Consider the following 19,515-nt stretch of genomic DNA (forward strand, 5'->3'; position numbering starts at 1 on the left):
AGGTATTCACAGACCAGCAAGCAAACTCTATATTTTAAATTCTGCTGATGTTTAATAGCTTGATGAAATCAAGAGAGGGAAATATTTGTTCTGTGCTTAATTTCAAATTTTATAGTTTGACTAGTAACTTCAATTGGGAAGGTTTGAGTTAATTGGTCCTCCTGGTCTGAGAGTGACCGAGTACTGTGCAGAGCTGCTCTCCTTATTGGTTGTATTCCTTTGGCTAACTGGAATATTGCCATTGATCACAGCAAAGACTTCAATTTCTGGATAACAAGCAATTATGTCAAGAGCGTTGTTACTCTGATTTTGGCTGAGCGGGCTATTGGATTCTCTTGTAATATGGTTCAAATCCCTCGTATATAATTTGGATCATCTATTAGATTCTGTCCTGATGTTACAATTATACTGATATTGTTTGTAGTCATCAAGAAGTGACTAACTATTGACTGTTTATCTGTAAAGGTAAATATTGTTTCCATATTTGGTGAAAATGTTTACCATACTTCCAGAAAACAAATTTTGTAGCCAAATTTTTAGGTGGTGTGTGTTTTGATAAATTGCTTTTGTCTAAACCGAGTTACCCAGAACCAAATAGCCACTTTTTAAAGCATAGAAAAATTTATGAATTGTGCACTTAATCCATTTGCAACACCCTTGCTGAAAAATCATAGATGATTATTTTTATTTCAATGTGATCTCCATAATATGGCATTTGTCTCCAAATTTGTGGTCTATGCTGATGCTCTCCCCATTCAGTGTTGCGAATCTTTGGATATTTGTTATATAATATATATTTAAGGCTGGAATAGAAGACTTTTGGTGTCTCAGGGAGTTAGGGATATGGGGAATGGATGAGAAAATAGAGTTGAAGCCCAAGATCAGTCACAATTATGTTGAATGGCTGAGCAGGCCCGACAGACTGTATGGTCTACTCCTGCTCCTATCTCTTGTATTCTTGTAGTGAAAGAGTAGCTGAAATTCTTGGTTTACTTTTTGCCACGCCCAGGAGCTTCGGTCAACTTTCTACCTTCGTCAAGCACTTTGAGGAATTCTAATTCAAGGCTAGAACTGATATTTATACAAATTTCCCAGAGAGCTATTTCCCTTATTCCGCTTTCTTTCCACTTCAGTTGCCAAAGGTTTACCATAGTAATCTGAATTAGTTCCAACCTTGAGTGAATCAAAATTGAGAACTAGAAACATCAAATATGCGTGTGTGCCAATGTATTGCACATTTCCTTCCCTCTTACAGTCGAAATATTATTCAGCTATTCCGTTGATCAAGCTGAATTGACCTTTTTAAATGGATCCAATGGACTTCTGCCCAAGCCTATTAACATTCTGAATGCTGTCGATGAGCTAATTCATCTAGGGCCCCCTGGGCTAGAGGACATACATTCAATTGTTGGGAACCTTCATGACCAATTAGTTGTTTCAAATGTCATTGAACTGCTATCAAATTAGTCTGCTGAGTCTGTGTTCCTTGATTGGCCGAAAAAAATCAGCCTTGGAAGCTATTTTTCCAGCACTTGATTAATTTTTCAACAGCATCTTTCTCCCAACTTCAAAGTGGAGCGATAGAGCAGAATAATAAGATGGAAAAGTCAGTGATTTAACATTGTTTTTTTTTAAGGGGTTGGAAGTTAGAAAAGGTAGATGAAGTAGAGGAGAGAAATTGAAAAAATAAGGTTTTGAAAAGTTTAAAATTGGATACCAGAGAATGGAAAAGAAGTGAAGACAAAACTGATGCTAGAAGAGCACAAATAATTGTCAGTTTTTTAATTGTTTTAGGGTTGCCTTAATACTTTTCATGATCTTTGGCAGCTTTAATATTTGTATGAATTTTCAGCATCGCAGTCAACTAAATGTGATATACAACTGCTTGGCTGAGGGTGGGCAGAAATTTCTTTGCACATGGTGTCAGTCAAAAGGATAAAGCAAGTTTCTAATTTAAATGGGAACATACAAGATTTAAATTTTCTGTGTGTGATAGCTCTGGTTAGTTCAAATATGATGAAAAGTTGGCAAATAAAATGGGAGAACTTAAAAAAAATTGAACCTACTTTAATCTCTGTAGATAGACTTGTGCAACTAGAAAAAAATGCATTCTTTTCTGTTTATTAAGATACACTATGAAATAAGAAATATTTAAAATATAAATCGGCAGGTTGGATTATTATTTTTAAAAATGTATATTGAATTAAGAAGGCAATGATTTGAAATGCTGTTCATTTTAGGAGTCTTCAGATGAGGCCAGGTTAGAGGATGGGGATGGGGAATACATGTGCACCAACATAATTCCATCCCTATTTTTAGGCCATATAGGTTGTCCTTTTTCTGTAATTATTTATAATTAAATGGCAAAACTTACAGCAATGTGGGAGGCAGTATGGACTTAAGAATTCATAATGGAGAAAAGTGTATACAGAAGTAAGATGTATAATAATTTGTAAAAATAAATCATGTGCACTGGAAGTAGAATAAAGGTAAGTTAGAGCTATAAGAGCTTTAATTTGAATGCATATTGTGCTGTGCCACAAGAAACCTTGGGTATGTCACCGACTTTCAGCACTGCTTAACATGATACTTATCGTGCGCAGTCAGCAATTATAATTGATTCCTTGATTTATTTCACATTGAGAGAAGTGTGTGAAGATTGAAATATCTCTTTTGGTATGTTTTATCTCTTGTTACCAGTTTTCCTTATATGTACTCCATTAATTATTGTGAAAGAGCCATAGAATTTGTATGCTAATCCTGCTGAATCTGTCATTTGGAATACTAAATACTGAACTCAACAACTTCACCAGAAACCTTACTTAGCCTACATCCACCTTACATTTCAGTATTGTATTGTGAACACTGATTCCCACATTCACTTCATTTATCTGCACTGTTTCCCCCCCCCCGCCTTCCTAGCAGTGCCTTTTTCCTTATTGAGCCTCTTACATACTGGGTCAGAAAGGAGTCTTGTACATGTTGTAAAAGCCCTATCCTCGTCTCCTCTTTCACTCCCTCTCCCTGTCATTATACATGGTGTAGTTGAAATCTCCATAATTCAGGAAAAATCATGTGGCAGTTGAGGCAAGTAGTCAAAAAATACACCATGCAAAAGCAGGCTGGAAAAGAGGTGCAAGTAAGTTTTGAGACCACCAGTGCAACCGAGAAAGACAATAGGAATCTCTCCAGGAATTTCCGCTCCTGAGTTTCGACATTAATGTTCACAGTTACCTGACTTCAATGTGATCTGAATTGAAAGGATGTACTCACTGCAAAAGCATTGCAACTATAATGTAAAGGGCTCTGAACGTGGTGTCAGGGCCTGACCCCAATGAAGTGGAGTTATAACACTCTGAAGAAGAGAGTGTCACTTTGCTTTCTATGGAATCAGTTTGGACCTTCATATCCAAGTTTCACTCCAAATTGTATTGTTGCACTGTGGTTTTGGCTTTATAATAATGCTAAACTTGTAGCATTTGAATGACAGATTCAGCAGAATTAGCATACAAATTCTATGGCTCTTTCACAACAATTAATAGAGTACAAATAAGGAAAACTGGTAACAAGAGATAAAACTAACATACCAAAAATGATATTTTCTGGACAGAAACTGTACAAATACAATATGCTTTAGGTTCCAGTACAAGGAGATACTTGTTGTTCTCCCAAAGGACTGCACAAACCTTAATTATAATTTAAAAACAAAAAACTACTGCGGATGCTGGAAATCCAAAACAAAAACAATTACCTGGAAAAACTCAGCAGGTCTGGCAGCATCGGTGGAGAAGAAAAGAGTCGACGTTTCGGGTCCACACGACCCTTCAACAAAACTGAAGTATAGTTAGGAAAGGGGTGAAATATAAGCTGGTTTAAGGTGGGGGGCGGGGGGGGAGAGAAGTTGAGGGTGGGATGGTTGTAGGGACAAGCAAGCAGTGATAGGAGCAGTAATCAAAAGATGTCACAGACAAAAGGATCAAAGAGGTGTTGAAGGTGGTGATATTATCTAAGAAAAGTGCTAATTAAGAATGGATGGTAGGACACTCATAATTATAATTATAATTTGTTAGTTTTAGCCAGAAAATGGATACCACTTGAAGCAAACTTAAAACCCTGCTAAGTGTCAACTTATGATTGTGTTTGTGTGCAAGATTAAGGAATTAATGGTTTAAGTTTTAAATAGAACAAGCTTGTCAAATAGAGGTTCGACTTAAAATGATGCTTACACCCCGTTTTGAAAAGTATTATCTCAATCCAAAGTATGCAAGCAATGTATGTTGTTAAGAGACTTATTACTTCTTATTATGTTATAACTTAGATGTGTATTATTTACAAATATGATTTCATTACCTGCAATTCTGATTGTATTCTTAGAATCATTTTGATTATACTATGAAATAGATAATATCTAGAAGAAAAATATTAATTCATTTAGGATACCTGTGTATATTCATATATTTTGATGATTTTACTGAGTCTAACTCTTTGTGTTGGTGTGTACATGAAATATATGTAAATCACACAATTACATAAAACGCACAGTTTGTACATATGAAAGAATCATAGAATATTAAAGAAAATATGGTCTAATCTTTTTAACAGGTAAATTTCTATTTTCTTTTCTAGATGCCGAAGAGTATCAACCACCAATATGGAAATCCTATTGTAAGTTAAAATCTGACTGTGAAATATATGATGATATATATGTTTCTATACAAAAGTAAGCTATAATAATGCATTCGATGTTAACATTGCATCAGCAATGTGATTATTTTCCCCTCCATTTTAATGTCAAATTAGCAATTTAGGCTTTAATTTTATTTTTAATTAGGTCCTTAAGGACAAATTAACAGATGTACTTGACAATAAAAGAGAGCATTAATTTGTCTAAAATGGTGTTTTAGTAATGTAATGCCCCATTTATACTGCACAACTGCATAACAGAAGGCGGCTGCTGCTGCTCTGAATTCATTCCATTTATATTATGGGGAATTTTCAGAGCTCTGGAAATAGCATTGAAGCAATTAAAATTAGCAACTGCCTTTAATTTTATTTAATTAATCCTTTTTCATCCCTACTCTCTCATATTACTGGTCTATTTGGCCTCATGACAACATTTGTTGGCGAGAGGGGTGGATCAATACATTTCAACACCTGCTTGTTAATTTGTCTAAATGATGCCTGTCCTAATACAAGATCACATGCACAGTTTTTTAAAAATCACAATGAAGACTTCAATTACTGGCCAGTGGAACTTCTCCTATTTGTACAGGGGAACAATGTGAAAACCAATGAAAGAGCTGAACCCATCCACGCAAGAAAAAATTGGTGGCCAATGGCAACCAGTGCTGTGGTTGTTACCATTTGTCACCAAAAACAGTTTGTCACTTGAACTCCCTCGGCAACCACCTTACGTGGTGGCTGACACTGCCCTTGGAGGCTCCACACTGAATTGTTAAGGTCCGAATTCTGGTTTCCTGCTAGCACCCACCCTCCACTCAAACCCCAAACATCATTTTTCACAAAATCTTCAATCTCAGATACTTCCATAGCTTTGTTTCACCTTGCCTCTGTAGTTTCCTTCAGCTTCATGATCCAATGTGTACCATTGACAGTCCTGACACACTCCACTATTTGTGACAAAGCCCTCTGCCACCTATTGTGCTCCATCACAGCCATCCAATTCCTATCCTGTTATTCATCTGCAAATTCTCTCCACTTCCTGCAGAGTGTTCTCCAATTCTACAGTAAATTGCTTTGGGACATTTTTTGCATGAAATTTACTATGTAAATGCAAATTGTTTTTATAATTAGGGTTGAAATTCAGTGGCTAATAATCACTTGTAAAATGGCAGATTCATGGCTTAGGAAACCAGGTGGAGTGGATACTTCCCTTTTATCTGTTGGCTCTGGTTCATCTCCAGCTGAGATGGGATGAAAGTCTCTGTTTGCTGGCTGTAAGGGTTCCATGTGAAAGGATTTTGGGAACGCTCAATTCAGTCCCTTGGGAGATGAACGTGCAGTTCAAAACTATTCCTAATTTGGCGCTAATTGGAAATTTTGGTTCCAAGCTAGATATTTTCCTGGGTTCAAATCATTCAGTGCTCAAATAACTGAAGCTTATAATCGGCTGTTTACCTGATAGCTCACTCTTTGGTTATACAATAGTGACCCAGGGACTGTGACAATGGAATACAGGCGATACTGTAACCTTGCACTTTCTCCTTCAAGTATTATCTGTGCCTTCAGGAAGGCTTACTGAAAAATACTAATGAGGTGAGGCCAACTGGTTTGATTTCCACACAATGTTGGACTGAAGACAATACAGTTTCTATTAAAATTCAGTCTACTTTATAAAATTTTTGTGACAGTGTTAGCCATGGCCCATTTAGTTGGATTCTTGCTCCGAGTCAGAGTTTATGGTTTCAAGTCCCACTCCAGAGACCTGAGCACAAAAATCAAGGTTGACTTGCTGGTGCAGTAGTGAGGAAGTGTTGCACTGTCAGGGGTGCCATCTTTCAGATGAAAAGTTAAACGTATGCCCCACCTGCTCTCTTAGGCAAATGTAAAAGATCCCATGACACTATTTCGAAGAAGAGCAGCAGTGCTTATTTGCAACACAAGTGGGTTGCACATATTTCTGATTTGTCCCCTTGGAGATCACACCCAACAGTTTAATTGTGATGTGTAATTTAATCCTGTCTGCTGCTGGGTAATTGAGTCTCTGCAATGTGTAATTTGATCCAGTCATTATCAGGCAGGCTCCAAAGCTCGTGGTGCTTAACACTGTTGCTTTCAGAGAACTACCTGGGCTCTCATTCCTAGTTTAGGAGCACTCAGTGTTCACACTCCTGAGTTCAGATAGGAAAGGGTGAGGTATGGAGGGATTTCAAAATGAGAAGGAGAATTTTAAAGTTGAGATGTTGCTGCATGGACCTCGAGACAGCGTAGGTCAGTGAGCGGGGTGGGGGATGGGGATGATGGGGGAATATGCCTTGCAGCGAGTTAGGATTAGGGCAGCAGAGTTTTAGATGAGCTCAGACTCACTGAGGATTGAAGATGAGAGCTTGATCATGAGAACATTGGAATTGTCAAGTCTAGAAAATACCACATAAATGTGATGTAATGCATGTAGATAGGAACACAGATACACTTTTTTCCCCCAAGGAGAATAACTCCAATTTCTCTAGTCTCCTCACATAACTAAAAATTTACATACAAACATGAAATAGGAGCGGAAGTCGACCCCACATTCCCATTTACCCCCGACAACCTTTGATTCCCTTGCCTAAAAAGAATCTATCTACCTCTGCCGTAAAAATATTCAATGACCCCGCTTCCACTACCTTTTGAGGCAGAGAGTTCCAAACCCTCTGAGAGAAAAAATTTCACCTCACCTTTGCTCTATAAGGGCGACCCCTAACTTTGAAACAGTGCCTCCTAGTTTTGGACTCACCCACAATAGGCAACTTCCTTTCCATGTCCACCTTGTCAAGACCATTCAGGATCTTATATACTTCAATCAAGTAACCCCTCACTCTTCTAATCTCAAGAGGAATCAAGCCCAACCTGCCCAGCCTATCCTCATAAGTCAACCCGCTCATTCCAGGCATTCTTATTACCTTCTAGTAGATATTCTCTGCTCCCTTTCTAAGGTCTTGACCTTCTTCCCAAAATGTGGTGTCTTGATCAAAATGTGGTGTCCTGAATTTGGAATGATTCCTTGCAAGGTATATCAGCTGTCCTCCTCTACATATGCATTGTTGTGGGGTTGAGCCCGAAGACTGACATTTCCCCACTAAAGGAGCTTTACTTTGCACATACCTATTCTGTACCAGAGCTGGCAATATTCATTGCTGATGACAGGTGCCTAAAATGAAACATGATTCATTGTTAAACACTTTAATGAGTGAAAACCTTCAAAAGGAAAAAAAAATTGAGGTTCAGACAAAAACTGATCCTGTGACAGTTTAAGGCCTTTCCAGTATATGGAGAAACACAATGATTGATACAGCTGGTGTCTGGAACGCCTACTGTTTGAATTATTCTATCAGGAAATTCCTTCAATTATTAGAATGTTGCAAACTTTTTTCACAAAAACAATGTCCAACTGTGTTTAATTTTAATCAATTCTTTTCATCACCCCCGTTGCAGTAAATTACAACCTTTTTAATCTTCCTGGATGGGGTTGAATAAAAGTACTCATATTTTGAATTGGAGTAAAATACATTCTATCCTATGCTCTTTGACTGTTGTGGAATATTGCTGGTTCCGCATATATAGCATATATTAGGACTTGCTGTGAAGACTGTACTTGTCTGGCCAATTTTTCATTCTTCCCTCGATTGCATTATATTTCATCCAGCAATTTAACTGAGAAATAAGCAACCTGCTTCCCCTCACTGGAAAACCTAAACATCTGTCAAAACTTATAATTTAGCTTAAATTGCTCTTTTGAGCTGGGAACCCGTTGCTGTTCATCTGTGGTAACCAAGCTATTCCTTAACAGCTGTTGTGATGGTCCAATTGAAGTGGCAATTACTAGGACACAACAGTAATTGATTAACCATTTTACACGCAAACATCTTTCTGTGAACATGGGGGGATCTCTTACTTCCAAAAACAGATGAGTATGGATTGGTTGGGATGAAATATGTTAAAAATCTGAAACCTGACTCCAGCCCACCCACTTCTGGTTTTAATAAAGGCGTGATGAAGGGAGGGCAGGCAATCAAACACCTCACAGGAGGCAGGTTGGTCATTTAAATATTATAATGATGCAGCATACCTCTGAATTTACCACAAGTAAAATGGTGAAATTGACAGCACATTGGGAAGCCATCTCCAACCCACTGACTTCCGCATTTAACTGTGGTGCATTAGCCTGAGTGTGAGAAAACCTCTTGGGAGAGGTGGGTTATCAGTTTCAATATATTTATAAGCCCATTAAGGTATTAACATGAGTTAAGGGATTTAACTGCGGATGCCTGGGTTTCCTGGGCTTTTTGGTTTTCACCAGTGAAAGCAAGGTGAGAACATAGTGGTAACTGAGGGGGTTGAAGAAATGATAGGCAAATATTCCAATAAATATTGAAACCTTACAGCTGCTTTGTTATCTAATTGTGTGAAAGGCTTTTGTTCATAGTACTTGTGCTGAGAAGTTACTTTCCCTATTTTGGAGGTTTGTACATCTGATCTCCACTTTGCAATTGTGAACTATTACATCAGCATGGTTGCCACATATACTGATTTAGTTTGGACCTTAGGTGAGGGGCCAAGATGAACAGCAGCAGGTGCACCACCAATAGCAGAAACAGCAATAGTTTTCTCCTTGCGGACCTGCCACTCCACAAGACAGAGAGCATAAGCTGAGAAATGTAGCCTGCAGGAGGCGATAGCTGCAACCACAGAGTGTACAGGCAGAGCTTGAGCTTCCTGGCCATGTCAGAATAACAGTACATGAGGAATCTCAGGGGCTTGTGACAGGTGGTGGCAGACATTTGCAACTTACTGGAAGAAGTCATGTGTTGTCAAGTGGACTGGGTGGCCACACATTTCCAGTGTCCTCAACTTCTTTGCCCTTGGTTCCTTCCAGGCTCTGCTGGAGACATTTACAGGATCTAGCAGTTGGTAGCCTATAGGACAGGTGACTGATGCCATGTTTGTCAGGGCAAACAATTATGCATACTTAGTCACTCAGGATGCCAGTCAGAATGAGCAGATGTTTGAGTGTGTAGCTTTGATTGGCTTTCCACAGATATGGAGCACGACTGCACACATGTGGCAACTAAAGCACTGTCAAATCACCAAGATCATTATCTGTTGCAAGAGATTACACTCGATCTATGTGCAGTTGGTGTGCGACCACAGATAGACGTTTATGCAGGTGTGTGCACAAGATTCCCAGTCAGCTGTCATGGTGCTTTCGTCCTGCAGCAGCCCACTGTCCATAATCATTTTGCACCTTGAAGTAGACTTGCTGGCTGGTTGCTTGGAGACGAAGTTTATCAACATAAAATGTGGCTGATGACTAAAAATAAGGAACTCAGCCAGTGATGCCAAGGAGCAATACATGGAAAGCCATACAATAATTAAACATGTCACTGAACCAGATGTCTCAACAGATCTGCGAGATCAATACCTAGCAGCTAAGGTCTCCAGAATGGTCATGGTGTGTTGCACTCTTCACAACATTGTGCAACAGCAAAATTTAGATTTTCAGGAGGAGCGAGTTGCAGAGCACAGAACCTGTTCAGAGGAGGAGGGGGAGGAATGGGATGCAACCTGTGCAGCAACAGCAGTGCTGCACATTGCTGCATGGATGCCCTCATTATTGCATGGTTAGGTTCCCTGAATGCACCCATGTGACATCCATTCCACTGCCCCCTCCACCCACCCCTCCCCCAAAATGAAGCAGTCCTGTAAACAACCATGCATTCCTTTCAAAGACCCCCATTGTTCAGCATTAACTCTTGTCTTAACATTCATCACAAGTAGGAAGGACACTGGACAGGCAGCAATCAAAAATAGGCAAAGTGGGAGTGAGGTATGAACAAATAATTTTAATGTGGTGAGAAAATCAAACAGAAACTTACCAGTTTACCATTGTGATGTGCTGGAGTAGGCTTGAGAAGGCAAAGTGAGGGCGTTGATGTGATACAAACGTCAGGAAATAGTTGAATGTGCTCTCCTGCTCTGCCAAGCTTAGGTTAGGAAATTGTTTTCAATATTAAATCCAAGAGCATGGCACTTCACTCCTGCTGCTCATCTCCAAAACAATCTCCTGCCACAACTGTCATCTTTGCAGTGCCCCATTAAATACAGGAGTTGAAATCCACTCATGCGGATCATCATCACACCTACTCAACCCAATTGGCCGGGAGATCTGCAAGTCTGATGTAAATGCAGTCGCTGCATTTAAAAGCCACTGACAAATGCTCTGAGCTTACTTCTGGGTTTCCCGCATGCTACCAAACACCCCACCTTGTTTGCAGCGCTGGGGGTTATCTGTTTAATGCCACATTCATGTGGTTCCTACCTACTTGCGTGAATTAAGTGGGTTAACTTCCACAGAAGTGATTCAGGTTAGACAAAAAAAATTGATTAGCTTATGTTTCTTGCAATAATATAATTCCAATAATTCATTTGATTTTTTTGAGAGAATTGTTGAAGTTTAGGAGTCCTTTTTCACAAAAAAGATGAAAACTGTAAAAAATGAGTGATTTCTGAAATAAAGGTGAAGTCATTGCCTCTCTTACAACATGGTGATGCTACATCATGCTGGCGGTGTGAATCCTTAGGAGGCTAGTGCCGCCTGCATTCTAGCTGTTGACTGAGAATTCCATAATGTGCCTTCTCATTCTTCCATTAATTGAATTGTGTGGTGTAGAAAAGGAAGCAAAACAAATTGGGAAAACTCTCTGTGGGGGTCTGCTCTTTATCAGAGAGTAGGGAGCAGTTTATTATCTTGGTCATGTTCCAACTCTTTTCGATAACATATAATTATTGTTACAGATAACGTTAGAGTCTTGCATTTGCCCTCTAAAATAGAAACAAAACATTTCCTTTAACTGCTTATTGTTCTCCGTCTTGTTGACAAACTGCATCATATCCATGCTGAATTGTCCTCATGTTAGTCAGATCCCAATCTCAACTAGAGTTTCAAGATAATGTAAAATATTTCCCTGAGGCTGGGACAGGATAATCAGAGGGTTAGACAATTTATTGTTGATGCAGAGCAGGACTGGCAGGCATTTGGGATGAAATTGTTTATTTGCACTTATGGCGGTAGAATGGGATGGGTGACAGTGGATGAATTGATAGAACAAAGAGAAAATTAAATTGGAAATATTTTATTTATTTACAGCTCACTATTTTAGTGAATTGTGAACAATTTCAGTCAAATTAAGCAAATACGAATTTAAACTAGTTTACTAGCTTTAACTTCTTTCAGTTGTGAATTCTCATGGGGGTCAGCTGTTCAATGAGATAAGTATTGTCATAATGGCTGCCTTCACTGTGTACCCATCTCCGTTCGATTATAAGAACTGACTGGAGCTTGATGGCCCTTTAAAATTGGCAAAACCACTGTTCGCTCCATGAAAGTAAACAAAAACAAAAGTTGAATCTGAACGCTGCACCATATTATCCCTTTTCCCACTTTGTACATAGGGTGGAATGGTCCCAGAAATCAGCAAAGTCCAATATTGGGCGGGAAAAGCAGTGTTTGATCCGCCAACGACAGTGGTGGCTTTTTCTGCTGTATTGTGTGGCACTTTGTTTCAAAAATGCAGAGGCACGGGTTTCACGTTGGAGTGTTGGCAGTTCAGCCTCTGATTCGCCCACTCTGCTGTGACCTCAGGCCTTCAGTAATCCGGGCAGCATATTTAAAGGGCGCCTCTGCACAGAGCTAGCACTCTCTAAGGGATCAAAAGCTGCTGGAAAGTCATGGCTGCCAAAGGCAGGAAACACACTGCCTCCAAATTTAGTGACGGCTCCGTCGAGTGCCTACTGGACACTGTGGAGGCCTGCCACAAAGTCCTCTACTCCACTCTGGACAATCCAGCATGTGAGTTGGTGGCAGCGGTGGTCAGTGCCAATGTCCTGCAAAAGAGGACAGCCACCCAGTGCTGAAAGAGGATGAATGATCTTCTGCGTTCCGCCATGGTAAGTCACTTTTTTCATCACACTTAATTTTTACACTCATAAACCCATCACACATCCACAGGGGTCTCATTCACCGCCAGTTCAAGGGACATCACCATTCACTCTCTCTCACAAAGCTTTATTTACTTGACGGATCGTGCCCTCATTCCATCCATGGCACCACTCACCACCCACACATGCCTTGCATCCTTCTTATCTGGCCTGGCAGGTGTCCTGTTTACATTCTCTCCATTTGTACTCATGCAGGACAAAGCTGACACACAATAAAAGGGAGAGGCCGCAGACTGGTGGAGGAATGCCCGACATCAAGGTCCTCATAGACTTTGAAAATAGAGCCATCCAGCTGGCTGGCGACGGCCTGGACCATTCCTGTGCTGACAGTGAGGTCGGCGATGCTCAACCAAGTGAGGATCCAGCAGTGCAACATCCATCTGACAGCCATGCTGTGAGCGCGTTCCCTGTTCTGCAGTCCCTTGCATGCACTAATTATGTCTCCTTGCTTTTGCAAGCACATCTGAGAAGCAGCCGAGGAAGTCCACAAGCCAGGGCCTTGACTCAAGCCCCGAAGACACTTTGGAAGAGGAATCTGATGACACCCTAATTGAAGACCCGTCACAGTGCTCACCCGCACCCTCCACCAGCGCAGAGACACAAACCTCAGTGGCACTTGTTCTAGAGTAGCCTCAGGGTCAGAATCTGGTGAGCACATTGCACTGCCTGATCCATAGCAGGAGGCGGCAAGGTCTTCCCAGGTTTCCGGCACTCGGAAGACCAGAAATCTGCTGAGCCTGAGTCAGATGAGAAGCCCCTGAACTCGGTCATACCTCAGTCGCTGGAGCTGCAAAGGCAAGTTCGGGAACATCAGGAAGGGATTTCCACCACACTCCACGATGGAGGAGCCAGTCCGCCTTCAGTCTGAGGTGATAGCGTCGGCATGCCGATGCACCGAGGTCAACACAGGTAGAATGCTAGCTGCCATGGAGACCTTGGTCCAGGACATTGGTCCTGCACAGCTGCAGGAGCTGCACTCCATCACTGAGACACTTGCAGGCATCCATCAGTGTCAACACAAGAAGGTGGCAGGACATCTCGAGCTCACTCCAGCTGCCCCTTCCTCTCAATGAGTCAGCCAGGGCACACCATAGGGATCAGCAGGTGCGCACCCTGGGGTCATTCCCCCAGGTGACTCTGGGAGTGTCCGGCCCATCCGAGTCCCCTCTCCCTGTGAACCCAGCAGCTGCAGCTCCAGCTCCACAGGCCGAGGAGGGTGCCACTGCCATACAGCAGGACCCCAAGAGCAGTCCAGGGCCCTCCAGGTCTCAGCCCTCCAGTGGACACCGCCAAGGTCATCACAGACAACAGGGTGTAGCAGTTAGCAGGCCACCTTCACCTCCGCTGTGGATGTTGGGGGAGCACCAAATGGCAGGGTTAGAAAGGTCAAAAAGATTTAGTTGCACAACGTGGGCACGAGTGTTAATCACTTGTTCTTAATGTTGACCGTTGTAAATACACTCTCAAGAATGGTTCCTTGTCTATGGCTCTTTGTTATGTTGAGCAATACTCATGTCAATCAGATGTGAAACCTCATTTCATGCACAAAATAAAGGCTGCTGTCACAGTTCAGAGCCTCCCCACTGTGCAGAGTGTAACCTTTTGAGCACAGTGATTACCCGGCTTCAAAGTCATTCTCCAGATTAGTGATGCGTGCACCTCCATATGGCTTCTTTTGCTGCAAGAATCTCATACCCAAGCGCCACTGGGTTCTGTGATGTTCTCTGTGTGCTCTCAGCACCTTTTGGGCGGGGCTGCCCCATCCATCTCAACGCCATTCCTGACAGGTGAAGATGCTGAAGGAAACAGCTGAAGGAAAAGCCTGCCAAATGAGCAAGTTGTCTTAAAGTCCATGTGGCAACTATTTCCCAGCATTGTCTCGATGATATGAGCCTCTTCATAGAGCGTATGTGCGCTACCCAGATGCAAAGTAAAGATCTCAGCAGTGTCCTCACTGCATCTCGTCATCATCCTCCTGGAATCTTGTGGCTATGAGGGCCTCATGACTATGTCTGCCTCGTTTGGCCAGTGCAGTGGCCTTATCGCCTGCACCCTCACCATCCAGGAGCTCATCACCCTTATCCCCTTTGATGTCGTCCAAATTGGAGGAGATGTGCAGCTCTTATCACAGTATCTTTACGGTGCAGAAGGAGGGCATTCGACCCATTGAGTCTGCACTGGCTCTGAAAGAGTATTCCACCTAGTCCCAGTCCCCTGCCTTATCCCCGTAAACTTGCACATTCTCTCTTTTCAGGTAACAATCCAATTCCCTTTTGAATGACTTGATTAAACCTGCCTCTGCCACCCTTTCAGGAAGTTTGTTCCAGACTCCGACCATCCTCTGGGTGAAAATATGTTTCCTCGCATCACATTTACTCCCTTTGCCAAATATTTTGAATCTGTGCCCTCTAGTTCTCTTGAGTGGGAACAGTTTCTCTCTATTTACCCTGTCCATACCCCTCAGGATCTTGAATTCCTCTCTCAAGTCTCCTTTCAGCCACCTTTTCTCCAAAGAAAAGAGTCCCAGTCTCTCCAATCTATCCTCATAGCTACAGTTCATTATCCCTGGAATCATTCTTGTGAACCCCCTCTGTGCTGTCTCCAAAGTCTTTGCCCAGAGGTTGCGTTCTCCTCCTTCCCCCTTTGCACTGTCCTCCTTGCCCCAGCACCAAAAAGCAGCCAAAAATAAGCTGCTGCAGAGACTCGCCTGTGCCACCCATGTCCCCCCCCCCCACCAAAGCACACAAATCCACAGAGCCGCTGGGATCATTGTGAGTGCCGTGCAAAGGTGTGTGCACTCACCTCCGAGTTCTTGAAGTTGGAGCTGCCAGGTTCACACCTTTTAAAGGCAGTTGTAAATCACGCCGATGTGGGATTTAAATTTGACGGGGGGATGATTTTGGCATGTGGCCACAATAATTAAATGCTAATTTATTACAATTAAGTCCATGACGTTTGACGGTGGGAAACGTGGCCCGCCATTGACGGGGAGGAGACAGTCGCATCCTGGGTTTACGTCATTGGGAAATGCTACTAGGGCCTTCTTGCAAGAAACTCCAATCTCGCAACCAAACACTCCCACTTCAAACGGGGGTGGAAAATCCTGGCCATAGTGTTTCATTTTTAAAAATATCTGCAGTTAAAATATGATGTATTTGGCAACTTTAAAATTATTAGGAGCTGATTTTATCATTACTATTTATACATATCTATATAATTTCACTGCTGATAAGGTGCAGGGAAAATCTCGCCACAAAGTTCTTTTTTTAAATTCCGATTACCCTCTTAAATTCCTAGAGTGGCAAAGAATGCTGCAATTGGAACTGGCTACTAGGGTGTGTGGAAGATGATTTGTCTGTCCATATTTAGGTATTTACTTGCTTCTTCCTACTGTTTGTGAAAAATAGCTAGGCTTTGCTTAGCATATAGGATATCAGTGGTTGGGGATCACCATGGCTGGTTAATTACAGGAATTGTAATAAGTCAACATACTGTTCATCTGAAAATAGCTCCATATTGATATCCTTTGTTGGTGATTATTTTAAGCATCAAGCTAAAAACATGGATCCAGCTTTTTCTTTCAGATGCTGACCAGCCTGTTGTGCATTTCTAGCATTCTCAGTATTTATTTCGGATTTCAAAGATTCCAATTTTTTCATACACAAATGTCATACTTTGCTTCTTTAAATTGAAAGTTGCATGCAAGCACCTTATATAAAGCATGCAGGTGTTGCTAGTTTTTGGATCAAAGGATTGAGAGCTATTGATTTGAAAATGTCCATTCTATTTATGTATTCAAACAGGAAAAATTGAACTAGTAAAGAAGTTTTCACTCCATAACACTAACTCAGTGATGCATACCCATTGTAAATCATGACAATGTTTTTTGTTTAGCTTTTCCCTATCTCTGTAATCTCCTCCAACCCCACAACCCTCCAAAATATCTGCACTCCTCTGATTCTGGTCTCTTGTAAATTCCCAATTATAATTGTTTCACCATTGGTGGCCATGCTTTCAGTTGCCTAGGCCTTAGGCTTTCAAATTCCCTCCTTACACCTCTCTGATTCTCTTTCTTGCTTTTCTCCTTTAAGATAATCCTGAAAACCTACCTCCTTGACCAAGCTTCTGGTGATCTGACCTAATATCTCTTTAACTGGCTTGGTGTTTGTTTGTTTTATTGTTTGTTTTGTACTTTGTGTTAAAGTGTGCCTGTGAAGCACCCTGCATTGTTTCAGTATGTTAAAGGCACTATATAAATATAAGTTGTTGTTGTTTAGTACCATTATTTCCCATTGCAGCGGTTTGTCATAAGAGGGTACGGAACTGGATTCACTTGTATAAGTGATCCCAGGTTGGTATAAATTTGAAAATGCAATAATCTGAACATTCTAAATGGCTACAAATTGAAGGGGGTGGGGGGGGGGGTGTGGGTCACTTTCAGTCTAGAAAGGTTCAAAATTAATATACAATATAATATTTCTTCGCACATGGTGCTATAAAGATTAAAATCTGCATAATTATGGAATTAAAACATCTAGATCAGCAATGTGGGATTCAGATATTTAGCTCCAGTGATGTTTTGGATACTCTACTTCATTGGTGTATTTAATGTGCTAACATTACTTTGTTCTGTTTTTGGACAGTGTATCAGTTACAGCAGGAAGCCCCACGTCCGAAGAGAATTATTTGTCCTCGAGAGGTCAGTTGGAAACTAGACTGGAGTAAAGTGACAAAACAGTTTTGAGCTTTGCTCAGCACAGAATGTTTTGATTTTGCTGTTGATGGCCGAGAAAGTCCCTGCGTGTTGTGTGATCACCAGTATGTTGAAATGGAAAGTTATTTTGTCAAATTGCCAAGTTCCCAACTGAAATAATCTTCCGAATCAAAGTGGCAGTGAATTTGGTGCTGTAAAACAATAAGTGTCAGTGATTTAAGCATTTCATTGCCCAACTATGGGTTTATAATAGTGTGAAAGACTTTCATAATTAATTTCCCCAAGAGCAATTTTAGACCAGTGTGATTCTTATTAGCCTGAATATCATGTGGTTTGTTTGATGTTGGTAAAAACAGATACTTGCAACGTAACACTTGTTTTTCTGGCACACTTTTCATCCAAAATGAAATGAAATAGCATTTCACTAAATATTTGTAGACCCAATGCTGTGCTAATAATTTAAATCACACTTCTATTTTCTATTCTTTAGTTTCTTTGGTTTGTTAACTATCCATTAGCTCTAATGCTGTGATAATTGTGCTGATTTGCATCAGCATCCTTTCAGTAGTATGATTATATTGCTGCTGTCTGCGGGAGTATTTCATTACCATTCTGAATATGAATTGTGTAAAATTGCAAAAGAGCAAATTAAAATATGAACAAATTTTCATAGAGAACCCTCTTTTGTTTCATTTTTAACAAGGTGCTGTGCATCGGTCCTGTGTCATCTAGACATTCAGTTTAATGGAGTTTGACTGCATAGTCTCAAATTCACAAGGCTGCTGGTGGCACAGGTTGAGAATTTAAGATATTTAGATTTGTGTAGCCAATCTCAATGTACTTTTCTTTGCCAAAGATAAGAGTTTTATCAGAAGTACCGAAGTTATATAAATTGACCCCATGTCTGGTTTTGTGTTTTTCTCACTGGCCCTGCCCTTCAATTCATACCGTACCTTTATAAAATAAACTTATGGTTATTGCACTTCTAAATAAATATTATATGAATACAAGTTGTTGTTATAGGCTTCTAAACGCTGACTTTCACAATGAAAATTTTTTCTAAGATTCAGTTTTTTTTTGCATTTGAGCATTCCTACTGAATTTTGCTAAATGCACTGTTTTGTAGAGGCTTGACTTTTGCTTGCCAATAGTTTACCAAAGCTCATTCGCGTGCAGCAAAGTGCTGAGGATGGAAATTCTTTTTGGGGATTCCAAAAGAAAATCCAACATGTTCAGAACTCAGTGGCCTGCATTCTGTCTCGTTCGCCCATTTTATCCTTCCTTGTTAAGCTACTTTGGGCCCCCAACCACATTAAATTTAAAATCCTTACTTTTGTTTATGAATCCCTCCATAGTCTCAAGCTATCCTATCTCTGCCTTCTCTTCTACTTTATTATAACATAAATGCTCTTTGGTGTACAACTCAAGCTTTTACATGCATCATCATCCCATCGTTAATGAAAGAACCTTCAGTCACCATTGACATGACTTTTTTGGAATTCTCAGTTTAACACACACAGACACACACACCGCCCCCCCCTCCCCTCCCCCGCCATGTGATTGTTTCACCGCTCTTCTAGACCTAATTTTAATCAACTTTAAAGCCTAAATTTAACCAAGCTTTTGGTCACCTATACTAACTCTTGAACGAGCAATTAATGTTCTATATTCTTTCTATCAATACTTTTTCTTCTTCTCTCTATCCCCTTCTCCAGTTCCTACTGTAAAGCTTTTGGGATACTTTAAAGGTGCCATATACAAGCAAATGTTGTGAGTAAAACTTAAATACAACAAAAAGAAATGGCTTCACAATTTAGTTAATCTAACAGATTAGAAACAAGTGTCCTTCAAGACTGTTATTCAAATGGTGTGAAGTATAATCATTTCAATATACATTCTTTGCTTTTATAGCTGTAGTAGCCTACTCTACTAATAATCTGAAACCTTTTGAAAGAAATTTCTGTGGCAGTTGCCATCTGGTGGATTTCCCACAGCATTGCACTTGGACTTTCTAATGCAGTAAATCCAGGGAATGCTTTAGAATTATTGTGTTAACATATAATTGCATTTCTAATTTCAAGATT

General features: G+C 40.7%; 1 protein-coding gene across 1 annotated transcript in view; it reads left to right on the forward strand.

Annotated features, from left to right (window-relative positions):
* chn2 (chimerin 2) overlaps nucleotides 1–19,515 on the forward strand; it is a 379,687-nt gene that overhangs the window by 176,827 nt on the left and 183,345 nt on the right. The window contains exons 2-3 of the mRNA XM_078539034.1: nucleotides 4,627–4,665; nucleotides 17,361–17,416. Of these exons, the coding sequence (XP_078395160.1) occupies nucleotides 4,627–4,665; nucleotides 17,361–17,416 (95 nt within the window). The remainder of the gene's footprint in view (nucleotides 1–4,626; nucleotides 4,666–17,360; nucleotides 17,417–19,515) is intronic.

This window comes from Cetorhinus maximus, chromosome 3 (assembly GCF_964194155.1).
Source record: "Cetorhinus maximus chromosome 3, sCetMax3.hap1.1, whole genome shotgun sequence".
Taxonomy (NCBI): Eukaryota; Metazoa; Chordata; class Chondrichthyes; order Lamniformes; family Cetorhinidae; genus Cetorhinus; species Cetorhinus maximus.